Consider the following 16,225-nt stretch of genomic DNA (forward strand, 5'->3'; position numbering starts at 1 on the left):
CCACCTAAGTATCAAGTATACAGATGGTAATTAGAATATTGGAATTCCTTTACTAAAACCAAAAAAATCAATTGTTGCTGAGTAAATTCCAACTCATGGTGACCTCATGCATTTCAGAGTAGAACTGCACTTTAAAATGTTTTTTATTTTTTTTCTTTGAGAAAAATTTGGAGAAAAACCAAGAAATTAAAAACAGCAGGTAATCTACAATAAAGTTGCACTCAGGGTTCAAATAAAGGATCCAACAGCTAAATACTTTAGAAAGGTATCTATCCTTTAAGAAAAGAAAGTTTATGCTCCTTTCTACCAGAGGAGACACAAAACATAGGCCTATTAACCCAACAAAAGGAAAACCAAAGTTGGGCTTTATTAAGAAGCTAAAGTGTTCAAATTATTAATAATGACTCAATTTTTTTTTATAAATGAAGCATTTCCCATGAAAGATATACCTGAAAAACACCTATATTTAGTAGATTCAAAGGGCATACAGCAATTATATTTATAGCCGAAATCGTTACAAGAAACGTACCTATAACCAAACCAAGGCATACCTGTATTCATTTTTACTTGTACCCAAATATAGCCTCATTTTCCCATCTAAACATAAAAAACCATAATTAAACAATAATTTCAAACATTCTCATTAATATTTCTAGTACTCTAAATTGGTTTAATATATTCTAATGCCCCCAAAGCTTCTGGCAAATAGTATGCTCTCAATAAATATTAGCTTTCTGCATTGCTTTGTACTAAGTTAGGAAAAACCAAAAAAAAAACCAAACCCAGTGCCATCGAGTCAATTTCAACTCAGAAGTTAGCAAGTAACAGTTAAACTGAATCCCAAATTGTTACTCATATCAGTGGCTCAGAATTTTTTTCAAAGTTCTTAGAAGGGTCATATTTTACCTAACAATAGGTTACATTTCTGAGTCAGTGATACATCTTTCCTCTAATCTACCTCCAACTCTAACAGTATTTTTGGTCTTCTTATAGTCTTCTATATAGAGTATAACTCTTGGAGACTATAAAGGATGATTATTTTTTTGACCTCTCCTCAAAAATATTATCTTAATTTACTGTATTCAACAGGTAACACTAGAATGACGACAAGTTGAAGAAAATCACATTTTAGTATAAATCACGTTCAAGAGAAAGAGTGGCACCTGCCTGTTTGAATGTCCTTCCAGAGAACCCAGGATTTAGAACTATCTTCAAATATGATGAAACAGCTCTGTTTCAATATGTTTATCTGTAACACAGAGGAATATTTACAGTAATCTCTTTAAAAATGAAAAATATGAAGTTAAATTTAAAGGCTTAAGATTACTAAAAGCTTACTACAAAAATAGAAAAAGACATCTTATATTAAGGAAACTTGCCTTTTTGATAGTTCCAAGATAAAACAAGCCATCTGACCATCTAGCTAGGACATCCTGACCTTCTTCAAATTTACATGCTGGCTTTTTGGCTTTATGTCCATCCTGTAAAGACAGCTTGGTCAAGGATGTTGGGGCCTTTTGGTTTCGGCGTAAAGGAGACCGCTTGTGGACCAGTGAATTACCTGCCCCTGTAGAGTCTCTGTTTAAGAAATAAAAGACCATATATTAGACTAACTTACTTGTAGAACCTATGCCAATGATGTATATTTTAATTTAAAAAACTAATCTGTGAAAAATCTTAAATTGCAGAAAAATATAGAGCAGGTGTAGAACAGATGTGCAATAGTGGAACAGTGGTAGAATGGGGTGGAACAGACACGGAGTAGAGAAGGAATAGAGGTGGAATAGATGATGTGGAACAGATGACATGGGACAGATGTGGAATAGTTGTAGAACAGAGGTACCTCAAGATCACAAATACTCTCTAAAAACAAAGTAGTTTAAAATAACAGTATAGCAGTTCTCAATATTCTGTCAGTGCCTACCCTAAGTGAGGCCAGGCAACAGCACCATGCCAAGATAACACAGCATCAAAAAAGTAGCTGTAACTTGAGGTGGCTAGGCTATGGTCAGGAGCAAAGGATGATGTGAATTTCATAACTGGGTTTAGATAAACTAAAAGAAGTTAAAAAAAAAAAAAAAAACAAGGTTGCCATTAAGTTGATTCCAATTCATGGCAGTCCAATGTGCTGCAGAGTACAACTGTGCTCCATAAGGTTTTCAACCATGTGTCCTTTCAGAAGCAGATCACCAAGCTTTTCTTCCAAGGCACTTCTGGGTGGGTTTGAATTGCCAACCTGTTGGTTAGTAGTTGAGCACTTAACCATTTGCTCTACCCAGGGACTCTCTAAAGAGGTTACACAGCACAATTTCATACACACTTGATAAACAATAAAAATGAATTAAATTTTAATCTCTTGATTATGGCAAATACAGTTAAAGTTCATACTACGCCAGTGACTTTGGGGGTAGTTGGTTATATTTACACTCATCGGGAGGTTAATCATTACCCTCCTCCTACAGGGTATCACTACTGAAGCAAGCCTTTTTTATTGATGGGAGTTATGTTACAGTCCCTCAAATATACATACTGGGAGTTTAAAAATAAAAAAGACTGAGAACCACCAATTTCACAAATCACACTGAAATAACAATTATATTACAAGAGCATTCTTTTTTTAAAGCAAATCGAAAACCAAACCAAACCCAGTGCTGTCGAGTCGATTCCGACTCATACCGACCCTTTTAAAGCAAAAGACTCCAAAACTACATACTAAAAAATTGCGTTATAGCTTATAGTCATTCCACAAACAACATTATCACCATTAACTTCCTTAAAGGTAACAAAGCACTGTTTCTTATTTTGTTTCATTTTTCCAATTTAGAGTTTTCACTAATTAAACACAATGACAAAGCTCAACAATAATTCTAAAATAAACAGCACCAATACCTAAGAATTCTGTTTACACAAATTCTTGGAAAGTGATTCAGATGTCAGTGACAGAATAATGTGATGAAGGTTGAAACCAAGGCTCTAATGTTAACTCAGAGCTAGTAAGCAGAAATGCTGGAATTTGAACCCAGGAAAGACTGACTCCAACACCAGTATACAACCCATTGTGTTCCTTTAGTCGCCACTTTCTCCACCTTGACAATTTGGTAACGATAAATGTTCTGTGTGTGTGAGGGGATGGTAAATATATGCAATAAACAAAATTCTATGTTCCTCAATCAATGATTTCAGTAATTACTTACAACATCAACTCACTAAATATAAACAGACTTTACATTTTAATCATGTGGACGTAAGTTTTCTTAAAAATTTGATCCTTCCTGGTCCCTAATTTAAATATTCCCCTTTCCTTTCTCTTGTTAGCTCTGCTGAGTTAGGAGCTCCAAAGGTTGCTCATCCCTGCTACTGTTAGGAAACAAGGTTGCCAACCGAGATAAGCCCAATGGCCCCTAGGTTCTGGTGTTATAACAATTTTAATAGCAACAAATCAAAAAGACCTGCGTAACCAAAAGCACTGGACTATCCATCTGCAGACACTGTTCAGCTTCTATTATATAGAAATGTAACATATTTGACAATAACAGCACAAAGGAGGTGGATGGGAGTAAAGCTGTATTATTGTTGTTGAGAATTATCAAATACACTCCGACTCACAGCAATCCCATGTCACAAAGTAGAAGTGTCCCAAAGAATTGTTTTTAATTTTATTTATATATTTTCTTGTTAATATACATACCAAAACATACACCAGTTCAACACTTTCTACATGTACAATTCAGTGACACTGATTACATTCTTCAAGTTGTGCAACCACTCTCACCCTCCTTTTCTAAGTTGTTCCTTTGCCGTTAACATAAACTCACTGCCCACTAAGGTTCCTATCTAACAATCTGATACCATATAGATAGTTCTTAAACGAGGATAATGCTCAAAGCAGGCATTTTTTAATAGTTAAGTTAAACTATTGTTTGGCGTTAAGAAGACGTCAGGGATGTTTTTGGTTCAAGGTTTAAAGATTATCTCAGGGCAATAATTTCGTCCAGCCCCCATGGCTCCAGAAAGTCTGAAGTCCATGGGAATTTGAAATTCCATTCTGTATTTTCCCCCTTTGGATCAGGAGTCTTCTATAGAATCCTTGATCAAAATGTTCACTAGTGGTAGCCAGGCACCACCCAGTTCTTCTGGTCTTATGGCAAAGGTAGCAGTTGTTTCACAGAAGCAATTAGCCAAACATCCCATATCTTCCTTCTGTTCCTGACTCTCCTTCTTAATCTGTTGCCCCAGGCGAATAGAGACCAATTATTTTGCCTTGGATGGACGCTTGCAAGCTTTAAACACCCCAGGCACTACACAAGGAACTAGGAGATAGAACAGAAGCACTGAACATGTTATTAGGCCAATCAACCAGATATCCAAACCATGGAATCAAATCCTATGTGGTTATGGTTGTACATAAGCAACCTAAGCACTTACACTTTTTGTCACTGTTGTAAATATACTGATCTCACCACTTTAGCCAACTCAACTTTTTACAGTTGTACAACTTCTTGGGAGCAACTACAATAATCGGCTGTACAACTCGACCCTTAATCAATGTGATTTTTCCATCATGGGTAATCCCATCTTTCCCCCTGCTTCCTGCCCCTGGTAACCACTAATAAACTTTGGTATCTATATATTTGCCTTCTCTTGTCTTTTTATATAAGTGAGGTCGAGAATATTTGCCCTTTTGTGACTAGATTATTTCTCGCAGCATGTCTTCAAGCTCCACTCAAATTGAGGCATGTATCAAGACTTCATTTCTAGTCACATACAAACGGGGAAAAAAAAAAGACTAAGCTCTGATTACTTTGAAGAAACCATGCAGGCAAGAAGGCAATAGGATGACATATATAAAGTCTTGAAAGAAAAAACTGCCAACCAAGAACAATATATCCTGCAAAACTTTTGTGCAAATATGATGGCGCAATTAGAGCATTTCCAGACAAACAGAAATTAAAGGTATATGTAAAAACCAAACCACAACCTTACAAGAATTATTAAAGGGAGTCCTTCAGTTAGAGAACCAACAACATCAGATGACAACCTGAATCTAGGACACAAGACAGCATTAGCCAGACACCAACCTAGATAATGAACTCTCAAGGATAAAACAAAATTAAAAGATTTACAAGAGAACCAGAGAGGTCAATCTGTAAATGACGACAACATCAGAACAATAAAAGAGGGAATAAACGGAGTAGGTACAGAACTGTCATATGGATAGGAAGCCAAGGTGATATGAAGTATAAAAGAATGGTTTAAACTTTGGAAGACAGAGGTAAATTTCAAGGTAACCATAAGAAAGTCAACAAACCTACAAACCAAAGAAGAAAAACATAAAATCTCAGTAAACACAAAATCTACAAAAACAAAAGAAATGAAAAAAGTCCACAAACAAAAGAATTCAGCACAGAAGAGCAAAAACAACAAAGAAAACATCAGCCCCACCAAAAAAGCACTGCAAAATGACAGCAATAAACGCAAACCTATCAATAATCACACTGAACGTAAATGGCTTAAATCCACCCATACAGATGGAGAGTGACAGAATGGACAAAAAATTTAGGACTCATCAATATGCTGTCTACAAGAGATGCACCTTTAAACAAAGACATAAATACATTAAAAAATCAAAGGATGGAAAAAAACATATCAAGCAAACAGCAACCAAAAAAGAGCAGGAGTGGCAATACTAATCTCAGATAAGAGAGACTTTAAAACACAATTCACCATAAAAAAACAAGAAAGGACATTGTGTAATGATTAAAGGGACGATCCACCATGAGGACATAACCATAATAAATATCTACATACCCTATAACAGGGCTCCAAAATACATAAACTCTCACAGCACTAAAAAGAGAAACTGACGATTCCATAATAATAGTAGGAGATTTCAACATACCACTCTAGGTAAAGTACAGAACATCTAGAAAGAAACTCAACAAAGATACAGTAGATCCAAAGAACAGGATCAACCAACTTGACCTTACAGACATATAGAATATTCCAAACAACAGCAGGAAAGTACATATTCTTTTCCAACGCACACTTAACATTCTCCACAATAGGCCACATCTTAGGCCACAAAGCAACCCTCAAAAAAATACAAAACATCAAGATAATGCAAAGCATCTTCTCTGATCACAACGCCATCAAAGTAGAAATTGATAAGAGGAAGAGAAAGAGAAAAAATCAAATACATGGAAACTAAACAACACCTTGTCTAAAAACCACTGGGTAACAGAAAAAAACAAAAATGGAATTTAAAAATTCCTAGAATCAAACAAGAACGAAAACACATCATATCAAAACCTTTAGGACACAGTAAAGGCAGTGCTCAGGGGTCAATTTATAACAACAGATGCACACCACAAAAGAAGGGACAAAATCAAAACATTAGCTACACGACTTGAACAAATAGAAAGACAACATGGCTCATAAGACAACTGATTCATAACAACTGGCCCAACATGAGAAAATCAATCAATGTAATCCATCATATAAATAAGAAAAAAATCACACGATCATCTCAACTGACACAGAAAATGAATTCAATAAAGTCCAACACCCATTCCTGATTTGAAAAACTCTCAATAAAACAGGAATAGAAGGGAAATTTCTCCACATAATAAACAGCATCTATATAAAACCAATAGCCAACATCACTCAAAACAGAGACCGAAAACATTCCTCCAAAGATACAAACAAAAGAAGGATGCCCTTTATCACCACTATTTAACATTGTTCTGGTAGTGCTAGGTAGAGCAATAAGACGAGAAAAAGAACTAAAGGGCACCCAAACTGGTAAGGAAGAAGTAAAACTATTCCTATTTGCAGAAGATATAATACCATACATAGAGAACCCAAAGGACTCCACAGGGAAACAGATTCAGCAGAGTACCACGATGCAAGATAAACATACAAAAATTAGTTGGATTCCTCTACACCAATGAAGAGAACAATAAAAAAGGAAATTAGGAAAGCAATACCATTTATAACAGCCCCCTAAAAAATACAAAATACTTAAGAATAAATCTAACCAGGGCAGTAAAAGACCTATACAAGGAAAACAACAAAATGCCACTGCAAGAAACCTACACAAACGGAAAAACATATGACGCTCATGGATAGGTAGACTCACCATTGTGAAAATGCCAATTTTACCCAAAGCAATCTACAAATACAATGCAATCCTGATCCAAATACCAACAGCATTCTTTAACGAGATGGAAAAACTAATCATTAACTTTATATGGAAAGGAAAGAGGTTCCGGATAAGTAAAGCACTACTGAAGAAGAATAAAAACAGGACTCCTCACACTACCTGACCTCAGAACCTACTATACAGCTATGGTAATGAAAACGACAAGACGCACTGACCAATGAAACAGAATTGAGAACTCAGACGTAAGTTCATCTACATACGGTCACTTCATCTTCGACAAAGGCCCCAAGTCCATTAAGTGGGAAAAAGGCAGTCTTTTTAACAAATGGTGCTGGCAAAATTGGATGTCCATCTGTAAAAAAAATGAAACAGGACACATACCTCACACCATACACAAAAGCTAACCCAATAAAGATCATAGATAAGAAAAAATATGGTCAATGCTAGAGGCCCTAATACATGGCATAAATTCTATACAAACCATAACTAACAATACACAGACACCAGAAGATAAGATAGATAACTGGGATCTCATAAAAATTAAACATTTTTGCTCATCAAAAGGCTTCACCAAAAGAGTAAAAAGAGAACAGACAGACTGGGGAAAAAAATTGGCTATGACAAATCCAACAAATGTCTAATCTCTAAAATCTATAGGAAAATCCAACACCTCTACAACAAAAAGACAAATAACCCAATTAAAAAATGGGCAAAGGATATGAACAGACACTTCACCAAAAAAGATATTCAGGCAGCTAACAGACACATGAGGAAATGCTCACCATCATCAGCCATCAGAGAAACGCAAATCAAAACTACAATGAGATACCATCTCACCCCAACATTACTGGCATGAATCAAAAACAAAACAAATGTTGGAGAGGCTGCAGGGAGACTGCACTGCTGGTGGAAATGCAAAATGGCAAAACCATTTTGGAAAATGATATGACGCTTCCTTAAAAAGCTAGAAATAGAAATTCCATATGATCCAACAATCCCACTCCTACGAATATATCCTAGAGAAATAATAACCATCACACGAATAGACATATGAACACCCATGTTCACTGTAGCATTATTCACAATACCAAAAAGAGGGAAACAATCTAAGTGCCCAACAACAGATGAATGGATAAACAAACTACGGTACATACACACAACGGAATACTACGTAACGATAAAGAACAATGACGAATCTGCGAAACATCTCACACTATGGATGAATCTAGAGGGCATTACGCTAAATGAAATAAGTCAACCACAAAAGGACAAATACTGTATGAGAACCACTATTATTAAAACCCAAAAAAAGATTTACACACAGAAAGAAACAATTCTTGATGGTTCCTAGGGAGGGGAAAGATGGGGAGGGAAAAACACTAACTAGACAATAGATTAAGTGGTAACTGGTGAAGGGTATGATAGTACACAATACTGGGGAAACTCAGCACAACTTGACCAAGGCAAAGTCATGGAAGCTTCACAGACACATCCAAACTCCCCGAGGGACTGCCTAGGCTGAGGGCTGGGGACCATGGTCTATGGGGACATCTAGCTCAATGGTATAACATAGTTTATAAAGACAGTGTTCTACATCCTACCTTGGTAAGTAGCATCTGGGGTCTTAAAAGCTTGTGAGTGGTCATCTAAGATACTCCACTGGTCCCACCCCATCTGGAGCAAGGGAGAATGAAGAAAACCAAAGACACAAGGGAAAGATTAGTCCAAAGGACTAATGAACTACCACAGCCTCCACCAGACTGAGTCCAGTACAACTAGATGATGCCAGGCTACCATCACCGAATGCTCTGACAGGGATCACAATAAAAGGTCCCAGACAGAGGAGGAAAAAAACAGAAATTCCTAACTCACAAAAAACTAGATTTACTTGTTTGACAGAAACTAGAGAAATCCCGAGAGCATGGCCCCTGAAAACCCTTTTAACTCAGTACTGAACTCACTCCTGAGGTTCACCCTTCAGCCAAAGATTAGACAAGTCCATAAAACAAAACAAGACTAAATGGGCACACCAGCCCAAGGGCAAAGACAAGGCAGGAGGGGACAGGAAAGCTGGTTACAGGGAACCCAAGGTTGAGAAGGGGTGAGGGTTGACATGTCATGGGGTTGGCAACCAATATCACAAAACAATATGTGTATTAATTGTTTAATAAGAAATTAATTTGCTCTGTAAACCTTTACCTATAAAGTAAAATAAAATTTAAAAATATATATATTAAAAAAAAAAAAATCCAGCCAAAAAAAAGACTTCATTTCTCCTACTAGCTAAGTAGTATTCCATTTTATGTATGTACCACATTTTGTTTATTCGTTCATCTGTTGATGGGCATTTAGGTTGTTTCCATTTTTTGGCTATTGTGGATAGCACTGCTAGTTCTGCGATGAACACTGGTGTCCAAGTCTCTGAGTCCGTTTTCAAATCTTTTGGATATATACCTAGGAGTGCAATTCCTAGGTCATATGGTAGCTCTATTTTTAGTTTTCTAAGGAACCACCACACTATTTTCACAATAGCTGTACCAATCCCACAGGCAGTAGATAAGGGTTCCAATTTCCCCACGTCCTTGTCAACATGTGTTATTTTCTGGCTTTTTTCTTTTTAATCGTAGCCATCCTGAAACCAAATCAAACCCACTGGCATCAAGTTGATTCTGATTCATAGCGACCCTAAAGGACAGAGGAGAACTGCCCTATAGGGTTTCCAAGGAGCAGCTAGTGGATTCGAACTGCCGACCCTCTGGTTAGCAGCCAAGCTCTTAACCACCAACTCTGTGCCACCAGAGCTCCCTAGCTATCCTAGTGGGAGTGAAATGGTATCTCATTGTGGTTTTGATTTGCATCTCTTTAATGGTTAATGATGCTGAGCATCTTTTCATGTGTTTGGTGGCTACTTGACTTTGGTAAAACGTATACTCAAGTCCTTTGACCATTTTATAATTGGATTATTTATCTTTTTGTTAAGCTGTCGAAGTTTTAGACACGTTGTGGTTATGAAATTCTTTCCAAACATATTCTTCTAGTCTGCAGCTCGTCTTTTCATTTTTTGGTAAAGCCTTTTGGTGAAAAGAAGTCTTTGATTTTTATGAGGTCCTATTTATTTTGTTTTTTGCTGTTTGTGCTAACCCATAGGTTTTCTTGCCTGTAATCTTTACAAAAGCAAATTGTCAGGTCTTTCTACTGTGGAGCCACTGGGTAGATTCAAACTGTCAACCTTTCATTTAGTAGCCAAGCGCTTAACCATTATGCCACTAAGGCTTCTCTCAAAGTTGTATTAGAGCAAGGGAATAACATCAGCCAGTAACGTGAACACAGAGGAACAAATGTAGAATAAGAAATGGTAAATAAGGCAAATATAAAATGAAGTGAGCCTGTCACTTAAGGAAGTATATGCCAATTACTCATCAATCATTCTTCCAAGTAAAAATGCTGTTCCATAAAAAAAAAAAAAACAGGTGCTAGTTCGGCTGGTAACTCAAACAACGGCACAAATGTCAAATACTTCTGATTTCATCACACCCGATATTAAAAAACCTGAATTCAAGGTTAAGATTTAATGACATTAATAATCTTTAAGGTTTCATCAAGAACGTTCTTAAGTAAAATAGGCTTGTGTGTGTGTGTTTTACTGTCAGCACACAACAGACAACAGTGAAGAATACAAGTACAGTTTGGTGCCATGGCCTTGATTCATGCTAAGGCGCACCAGCAGTTTTACCTAACTTCGCTGTTGCACCATTTATACAAATGTCAACACAACAGAAAAAGCAAATAATATCTTAATGTTATTATGAAAATAGTTTTGACCTTGCAGACTCCCTGAAAAGTGTTCATGAATCACATTTTGAGAACCGCTGTTCTAAATAAAGTGAGATATATTGCCATATATCATTGCCATAGTTGGCTGTGAGCAAAAGACACTTTAGTACTATGATGGGAGGAGTTAAAAAATTTAAAAGTCTGACAGGATGAGTGCTGGAGACAAAAGGAAAAATGGAGAATGAATCACTACAATGAATTCTATCAGCAGGGATACTCAAGGTCAGGCTGAGAACCTTCTCTTTCCCTAGACACTGAAACAAGTTAACCCCTCAAATCACAGTATGAAAATGATTATCACCAAGCAACTTTTTTAAAAGCTATAAATTCAGTGATCATTTCAAGCACTTTGCTTTTCCTAAGTTAAAGAACTAAAGCTTGAACAACTATTAATTACGGGTGAGAAATGACCTCAGTAGGATAGCAGGATGGCTTTGTTAGGACCTAGAATTTCCCAATTCTAGAGTGAAAGATGTACAAAAACCATAATTCAGGTATTCCCAGACAGTTTCCTATGCTTCATACTGCGTCAAACAAATTTTCTCCTTTTCTGACCAGACTTAATGGTCCAACTGAGACTAGAGGAACCCCTGAAGCCATGGCCCCAGACGCTCTGTTAACCCAGAACTAAAACCATTCCTGAAGCCCACTCTTCAAAGATTAGACAGAACTATAAAACATAAAATAATACTTGGGAAGAGTATGCTTCTTAGTTCAAGTAGATACCTGAGACCAAATGGGCAGCTCCTGTCCAGAGCAGGATGAGAAGGCAGGAAGGGACAGGAATGGGTTGAATGGACACAAGAAACACGGAGTGGAAAGGGGAGCATGCTGTCACATTATAGGGATTGCAACTAATGTCACAAAACAATGTGTATAAATTTTTGAGAAATTAACTTGAGCTGTAACTTTCACCTAAACCACAATTTTAAAATATTGTTTTTCTTGCGTTTTCATGATGACAAGGTCTGTCTCTGCCTTACTCACCACTGTACTATTCCCACTGCACAGCATGTGCTTTTGTCAAGATGTTAAATAGCCTCTCCTAATATTTCCGGTGGGCATTGTTTCAATGGGGCCTAATTTAATAATAGTTATTCCTGGCTCCCTTGATTCCTTCTGCCCCTTCCGTCCCATGACCTCCTCCCTTTTTTTCTTCCATTCATAAGCCAAACCTCTAGGAAAGAGTTACTGATTACTATGTACCCAGTCCTATATTAAGCATTCTGTGTATGCTTAATATTCATTCACAAATCATTTTTTTTGAGCCCCAAATATGAGCCACTTACTGTGCCAGGGACAAGGTATACAGACGTAATTTAATACTCAAGAGCAATGCTATGGAGACACTTTTTTACAGATAAGGATTTTATAGATCCCTTTTTACAGATTAGAGCTCCAGTGGCGCAGTGGTTAAGTGCTATGGCAAGCTATGGCTGCTGACCTAAAGGTCAGCAGTTTAAATACACCAGCTGGCTCCCTGAAAACCCTATGGAGCAGTTCTACCCTGTCCTATAGGGTTGCTATGAGTCAGAAACAACTCGACAGCAACAGGTTTGGTTTTGGTTTGTTTTCACAGATGAGGAAACTGCAACAAGACAGGTTAAATTACTTCAGCAAGGTTACAGAAAAAAAGACCAGAGCCAGTCTTCAATAAGTCTTCTTTGTACTCACACCTTCCCAGTAGCATTCAATTATACTTAAAAACTGGCAACGATTGCCAGGACCAGGGGAGACTGCAGAAAACCAAGTACACAGGGGAACGGTTGGTCCAGGGAACTGGTGGACCACAGCTGCCACGGCCTCCATGGACTGAGTCCAGCACAGCTGGACGGTGCCCATCTGCCACCACTGACTGCTCAGACAAGAATCACAGTGGAGGATCCCCGACAGAGCTGGAGAAAAATGAAGAACAAATTTCTAACACAAAAAAAAGATCGAATTTACTGGCCTGACAGAGACCGTAAAAACCCTGAGACTATGGCCCCTGGACACCCTTTTAGCTCAGTAATGGATGAACCCACTCCTGGGGTTCACCCTTCAGCTGGGGATTGGACAGGCCCATAAAACAAAACGAGACTAAAGGGACACACCAACCCAGGGGCAAGAACTCGAAGGCAGGAGGGGACAGGAAAGCTGGTGATTGGGAACCGAAGGTCGAGATGGGAGAGTGCTGACATGTTGTGCAGTTGGTAACCAATGTCATAAAACAATATGTGGACTAACTGTTTAATGAAAAGCTAGTTTTTCTGTAAACCTTCATTTAAAGTACAATAATAATAATAAAAAAAAAAACTGGCAAGGATCTTCGAAGGGATGGAAGAACAACTAAAATTTCCTTGATTCCTTCAGCCCCTTCCCACCACCTCCTCCTCTTTTCTTTCCTCCCATTCAGTCTAACCTCTGAGGAAAAGTTATCTACATTTACTGTCTCCGCTCCTACAGTCTCCCCACTTAAGTCTTCAGCTCACTGCAAAGTGCCTAACAGTCCACCAAAAACAGGGAATGTATCTGTCTTATTCTTATTCACAGTTGTATCCTCAATGTTTAGCACAGGGTATAGTGCAAAAAAGGCAGAAAGGTCACATGGAATTTAAAAAATTCAAGGGGTTAACTATTTCTACCAATGACTGTATACACAAATAATCTGTTTTGCTGTGAGTAAACAATATAATCTAATTCACATTCTAAGTCAAATACACACCAACCTTTACGGAACTTTATAAACGCAAAGAACATAAATCAATTTATAACACTGCATTAATAAACATGAATCATTTGTACAGTATTATCCTCATAAAATTTCTCTGCCCAAAGAAATCTTACAGAAAACAAAGCAAGAAAAGAAAAGAGTAAATGACCCAAACTACCATAACTCAAATTTAACTAGGGTAAACACCTTGGTATGTTTTACCCCTAAGGTTCCCGCCCCCCGCCATGTGGTTTTCCCCATCACTGTCACTGATTACTTCCCTCCTCCCTATAATGTAACCTTTATTAGGAGCCAGATTAGTTTTTCTAATTTTAGAATTTATTATAACCTTTCTCTGATTACAAAAATAAGCATGCTCATGGAAAATAATGCAGAAATGGATTATCAGGAATGAGAATTCCCATGCTACCTCCTCTCCAAAAGATGCCACTTATCAGCCTCCTAATTTTTCCCACGTATATACTACATATGTAGAAATAATTCATATAAATGTTTCTAACAAAAAGTGAATTAAATATACCATTCTATGATTTACTTTTCTCATACCACAATGTATCTTGGAAAATGTAACTTCCATCAGTACCCTCTAACTTCACATGAGCTGCTAAGCTACTTTTCAACCATTACGGAACTGAAGAATACTTATAATATTTCTGATTTTCTTACTATCGCAACAATAACATAAAGCTCATCATTTTACATTTTGCTTTTGCAACTGTTCCAACTACCACATAAGATAAATTCATAAAAAGGAATTACTGTATCAAAGAATATTACATTTTTTCCTACGTTATTACAGAAAATTACAAACATAAATGAAAGTAGACAAAACAAGCATGAGTCATCAAAATAACACCAATTTCACTTACCATTTCATGGCCAATACTGTTTTATTTACATACTGTTTTCCCTCAACCCCATATTATGTATATTTTATAATGTGCTACACTGTCAAATTATTCTCCAAAAAGGTGCCAGTTAACACTCTCACGGACACCATTAGAGCAATACTGGGTGGCCCACGCCGTCACCAACAGTGAGTATTATTACTCTTTTGATAGCTGACAACACACACACATATACAAGGATTCTGTTTTTATCTACATTTCTATTATTACTAGTAGAGTAGCATAGGTTTTTCACAAGTCTGTCAACAACTTGCTCATCTCCTGTAAACTGCAGATGTTCTTTGCCCACTGTTTTTTACTCAAATGTTAATCTTTTCATAGTATTTACAAGAACATTTTATATATTATGAATGATAACATTTTGTTATACACGTTTCAGATATTTTTCCTATTTCCGACACTATAAAGTGCCATGATAAACAGACTTTTTGACGGGGGAGGTCAGTACTTTTTTTGTGTGGTCAGTTGACTCATCTCTGGTCAGTAACTACAAAGCTGTATTTCTCATCTCACCTCATCTCACATCTGGGCTGCCTCTCCTGCTTAAGAAGACAGATTAGAAAAAAATATTTAATTTAAACAACAAAAGTGAAAGGGCCCACATGGTCACTCCCTAAGTCCTGCACCCCATATTCCTACTATTAAGTTATGTGTGAGGTACTCCCTGCTCTTTCCAACACTGATCTAAACCTCTAGTCCATATATTTCATTTTATAGGATGATAAGAGTGTCTAGAGGAGCCCTGGTGGTGCAGTGGTTAACAGCTCGGCTGCTAACCAAAAGGTCAGCAGTTCAAATCCACCAGCCACTCCTTGGAAACCCTCTGGAGCAATTCTACTCTGTCCTACAGGGTCTCTATGAGTCAGAATCAACTCGACAGCAACAAGTTTTTGGTTTTTTAAGAGTATCTAGAACCCTTTCACTTCCCCAAATGGCAGCTGCTCCCAAATGTACTTGATGCAAGTTAAAGTTTACTGTATTTGGCAGATATTTAGACTAAGTTCAATGCTTGTTGTTAGATACCATCATGTCGGTTCCAACTCACAGCAACCCTACATACAACAGAATGAAACACTGCCTGGCCCTGAGCCATGCTCACAATCATTGCTATGTTTGAGTCCATCGTTGAAGCCACTGTGTCAACATATCTCTTTGAGGGCCTTCCTCCTTTTTGCTGATACTCTACAATGCTCCACTGCTATTCATAAGGTTTTCACTGGCCAGTTTTTTCAGAAGTAGATCTCCAACTCCTTCTTCCCAGTCTGTCTTAGTCTAGAAGATCTGTTGAAACCTGTCCACCATGGACGACCCTGATGGTATTTGAAATACCAGTGTGGCACAACTTCCAGCATCACAGCAACACACAAGCCACCACAGCACGACAAACAGATGAGTGGTAGAAGTTCAATGCAACTCCAACTGAAAATTCCAGCAGGATTTTTTGAGGAAGTCAAACATTTTATAAAATTAATATGAACACAGAACAGCGAAGTCAATTTTTAAAAGTAAGAACAAAGAGGGGAAGGCCTGCCCTACCAGATACTGTGACACACTCCAGAGAAATACTGTTCTGTACTAGTAAGGAACAGACAATAAAACCAATGCAAC

The 16,225-nt window shown here is 37.4% G+C and overlaps 1 protein-coding gene across 6 annotated transcripts in view; it reads right to left on the minus strand.

Annotated features, from left to right (window-relative positions):
* MTF2 (metal response element binding transcription factor 2) overlaps positions 1–16,225 on the minus strand; it is an 83,359-nt gene that overhangs the window by 48,874 nt on the left and 18,260 nt on the right. For 2 of the 6 annotated variants that reach the window (XM_003418478.4, XM_023558402.2), the window contains 2 exons: positions 1,380–1,578; positions 1,168–1,249 (listed from right to left, as the gene is read on the minus strand). In XM_003418478.4, the coding sequence (XP_003418526.1) occupies positions 1,168–1,249; positions 1,380–1,578 (281 nt within the window). Of the gene's footprint in view, positions 1–529; positions 598–1,167; positions 1,250–1,379; positions 1,579–16,225 lie in introns of those variants that run through there. The other 4 variants (XM_064282258.1, XM_064282260.1, XM_064282259.1 and 1 more) reach the window with 4 other exon arrangements.

The sequence above is a fragment of the Loxodonta africana genome, chromosome 3 (assembly GCF_030014295.1).
Source record: "Loxodonta africana isolate mLoxAfr1 chromosome 3, mLoxAfr1.hap2, whole genome shotgun sequence".
NCBI classification, from domain to species: Eukaryota; Metazoa; Chordata; class Mammalia; order Proboscidea; family Elephantidae; genus Loxodonta; species Loxodonta africana.